The sequence below is a fragment of the Patiria miniata genome, unplaced genomic scaffold, assembly GCF_015706575.1.
Source record: "Patiria miniata isolate m_02_andy unplaced genomic scaffold, ASM1570657v1 HiC_scaffold_20, whole genome shotgun sequence".
NCBI classification, from domain to species: domain Eukaryota; kingdom Metazoa; phylum Echinodermata; class Asteroidea; order Valvatida; family Asterinidae; genus Patiria; species Patiria miniata.
Genome location: NW_024037059.1, coordinates 13171275 through 13174956, shown reverse-complemented (window position 1 = coordinate 13174956; position 3682 = coordinate 13171275). Strand labels below are relative to the sequence as shown.

At 41.0% G+C, this 3682-nt stretch overlaps 1 protein-coding gene across 1 annotated transcript; it reads right to left on the bottom strand.

Annotated features, from left to right (window-relative positions):
* Nucleotides 1–557: 557 nt before the first annotated feature.
* On the bottom strand, nt 558–1738 carry LOC119727412 (G-protein coupled receptor GRL101-like). Its single transcript, XM_038199278.1, has one exon. The coding sequence runs from the start codon at nt 1711–1713 to the stop codon at nt 580–582; it is 1134 nt and encodes a 377-aa protein (XP_038055206.1). The 5' UTR covers nt 1714–1738; the 3' UTR covers nt 558–579.
* Nucleotides 1739–3682: the final 1944 nt, after the last annotated feature.

Below are 3682 nucleotides of genomic sequence, written 5' to 3'. Positions count from 1 at the left end.
ATATCGACTTCTTAACAATAGCATTTGATACAGCAAAAGACTTACGTATATATGACACTGATGCTAAATTAACTAATCGACATGAAATTACATTTAATACAACATAACATGCGGCCTGTACTTCAAAATCCAATAATCATGCAAAATTTAGAAGGAAAAAATTCTCACAAACAATTCTCACAAGAGTTTAAAATTATGAATCTACTGTGTTTTTTTAGTATGTGAATATTCTTTTCTTTTTGCCGTATGCAAATATTTATATTATTATGCAAATAACTAATCGTATAATGTATATTTACAGTGTTACAGTTGAATCAGCATTTCAACTTGTCTGATGCTGTTTTCGCCTTGGCTTTCGCACAGCTACTAGGAATCACTTTGAAATTTAAACAAACATCTTTATTATTATGTTGTGAGCCGAACCACTGCATTGTGTACGTTTGCAGGTACGGATCCAGTGTTGGCTCAAGGGGGAGGAGTATATAGCTGTCAAGGAGGGGGCGAAGCAGGCATGTGCTACCTATTTGCTGGGGGCATATAGACTACCCGCCTCAGCCTTTGTGTTTGTTGCACTTTGTTCTAATTTTGGTTTGTTTGATTCCTTTTCTGCGGTTTGGCCTTCGGTTTAGTCGCGCAACAAACTGTGAAGAAAGTGTAAAGGAAAGGATTGAGGGACGAGTTGATTGGAAGAACCAGAACCACAACCCATGCATACACCTCGGTGGATAGAGTGACTGTTCCCGTCTGAGACAGAATCCCCAGGATGATTATTGGCATCCAACAGCAGAAATCCGTCATCACGATCAGCGCCATCTTGATCGCCATTCTGACTTCACGCTCCCTGTGGGCATTCACTCGGACGGCACTGGCCGTCCGCTTGACACTGATGAAGATGGCGACGTAGCAACACAGGACAAGAAAAAACGAAACCAGATTGACGCCAAGGAACAGAATGATTGACAGGATCCAAGACGGCTTCTTACCTGTGGGAATGACAGATTCTGCGAGGTAAATGTTCACTTCCATCCGTTTGCTTCTCACACCAGATGACTTAGTGGTAAGAGGAAGGCCGATACAAACATCAGAGAGTCCATAAACATCAGAATCAGACCCAAATGAAAGTGTTGGCACGATACTCAGACAAAGTGCCAGAAACCATAGGACAACAATGATGACTGTTGTTGATTTTTTCCCGAGAGAGAAGTTTTTCAACGGAAACACAATGCCTAGGAAACAGTCCACGCTGATGAGTGTCACAAAAAACACCGAAGCCTCGCTGGACAAAACCGACAGAACTCCAGCAAGTTTACACATTATGCTGGAGCGCCACTCAGGGGCCACAAGAAAGTAGTCCTCGCCAAATGTAAGATCTGCACCAGCTATGATTAACATGTACACACCCATCATGACGTCTGCGAGGGCCAGATTTCCAACCATAAGTGATAGCGTCTTTTTACCCCCTCCGACCCCTTTCTGCCTAAGCCTCCAAAACAGGACAGCCAAATTACCAATGAGGGCGCTTATTCCCAATACCCACAGCACCGCTCGTAGTATGTTATTTGGCATAAGGCTATCGCACAGAATCAAATCTGGTTGAGGCTTGGTGGTTGAACAATTGTGCTCGATAGAAAAGTGATGCAACTTGGATAAGGCACAGCAAAGACGGTAGTCATCAACTAATCTGAAATTGAAATGAATGTTTATAATGAACATTATACGTGCAGTGAATTAATCAGGACCGGGCTTTTTTGAACCTACGGGGACATAGTGCCCCCCCCCTCTATATTTTGTCACGTGACACTTCTCAATCACCTATCTGATATCTGATATCTGATAACATTTGGGATAATTTGTTTTCAGTTACCATTTCCCAAAATGGTATAAAGAGTTCTGATATGAACGAGGAATATGAAAACCAAGCCCCCAAACCCTTACAATGCGCCCTGAAAATGGGCACATCATGCGTAGTTTGCATAATGGCCGGTTTTGAAGAGCGCCCCCTATTTCGGAAGATAGTACCAGCCCCCCCCCCCCCCCCCCCCACACACACACACACACACACCCACGTTTGTTTAATGTGTAAATCGAGGATTTTCCTATTTTTCCTCTTCCCTTTTCCTTTGTTTATACTCTAATTTGTTTGCAACAGCTCTTATTGGTTTTGTACACGTTTTTTAATTGGGGTCGTCCTCGATTTGGTTCCTGTCATCAATTCATCGATGATGTTGCACGTGTGTGTGCTCGATTTACACCATAAACACGCACACACACAGGCATGTTTGTTTTGCATACCTAGTGTGGAGTGGACATTCCTTTGTTTTCGTGTAGTTAAGAAAAACCAGTGAAAAAAATCATTTTACTCAAACTGTGAAACCTCTTTCAACCCAAATTGTTTTCTATGATTCCCTTTAGTGTTTCTCTTCATTTTGCCACAAATAAACGTAACTCAAAAATGCCTCTAAACCTGTTTTCCAGAGAGGGAAAAACGTGTGTGGACGTGGGCAAGTCCACACAACGTCGCTGCTACCTGGTTTATGTGGACATCTTTTGTTCGGAAGTCCACACAGTGAATGCAATGCTTGTACAAACACACACAATATTTGATTTCACGGAGGCAAAGTGTCCGGTCAAAAAACGTGTCAACATTTCAGCACGGATGTGCCAAACAATTTAAATGCTGGATACGCTGCTGCTCCGACGGAAGATGCCTTTTACTTAGCAAGTGCCCCTTTTTGTTGACCCCCCCCCCCCCCCCCCCCCAGTTTGAAAACCGTTCCGCCGCCGCTGTTTGATGCTCTCATGAATCGGTACGAATTGGTTACCGAAAAACATCACTTTCCCAAGCACTATCTGTGCATGATAAAACTATTACAATCGATTTTACTTTAAGAGCAACTAAATGACTTACGCGTGTTGCAAGGCTGGTAACCCATCAGAGGCGACTTTATCAAGCTTAGTCAACGTGCCTGATATATTAAGCAGGCGACTGAAAAAGATCAGATGTTAAATATTGTCTTTACATTTTGCCAATATAGGCCTTGGCCTTCTCGAAACCCATATATTCTAAGCAACTGGCATACTATTTTCTTTCATGTTAACTGTCTTTCAAACATGTTCATGTGTTCAACCATTGATCCGCAGGCTCGTTATAAACAAATAGTAAAGTTGGCCAATTTATATTTAATAGCCTAAAATTTACCTTACAACTAGTGTTTGGACTCGATAGGAAACATCGACATTGTTTTTATAAGGTTGCAGATATAAGTTTTGGGAAATCTTATTGGACATCTTTTATCAGTTTTCTGGAATTGCCATCACTTATATTATTTTTGTATGATAGCAATACATTGTAAAAATCCTCATTCATGGGAATTGCAAAGTTTAAATGGCTTAATGACGAAGTTTTAACAAATATTTGTAGAATATCAACCCAGCATACTAACTTACCTTGATAATAAAACGTACGTAAAATCCCAATTTCCAATTACACTCACTGATTCAGGCCTTTTTTGTTTAGCACAACGTGTCCCTTGGCAGAAATGTCTTTACCAAACCCTTTAAAACTCGCTGTGCTTGTGCAATATCTACATTTTGCAAACTATAATTAAAAAAGGAGCCGTAAAGACATTGCCCACGTCCAAATTAAAAATATGATTTAAAAAATTGCTTAAAAAACTCTCTC

Coding starts and splice junctions, on each gene's coding strand:
- LOC119727412 (XM_038199278.1), bottom strand. CDS start 1,713: ATGTTCATTATAAACATTCATTTCAATTTCAGATTAGTTGATGACTAC.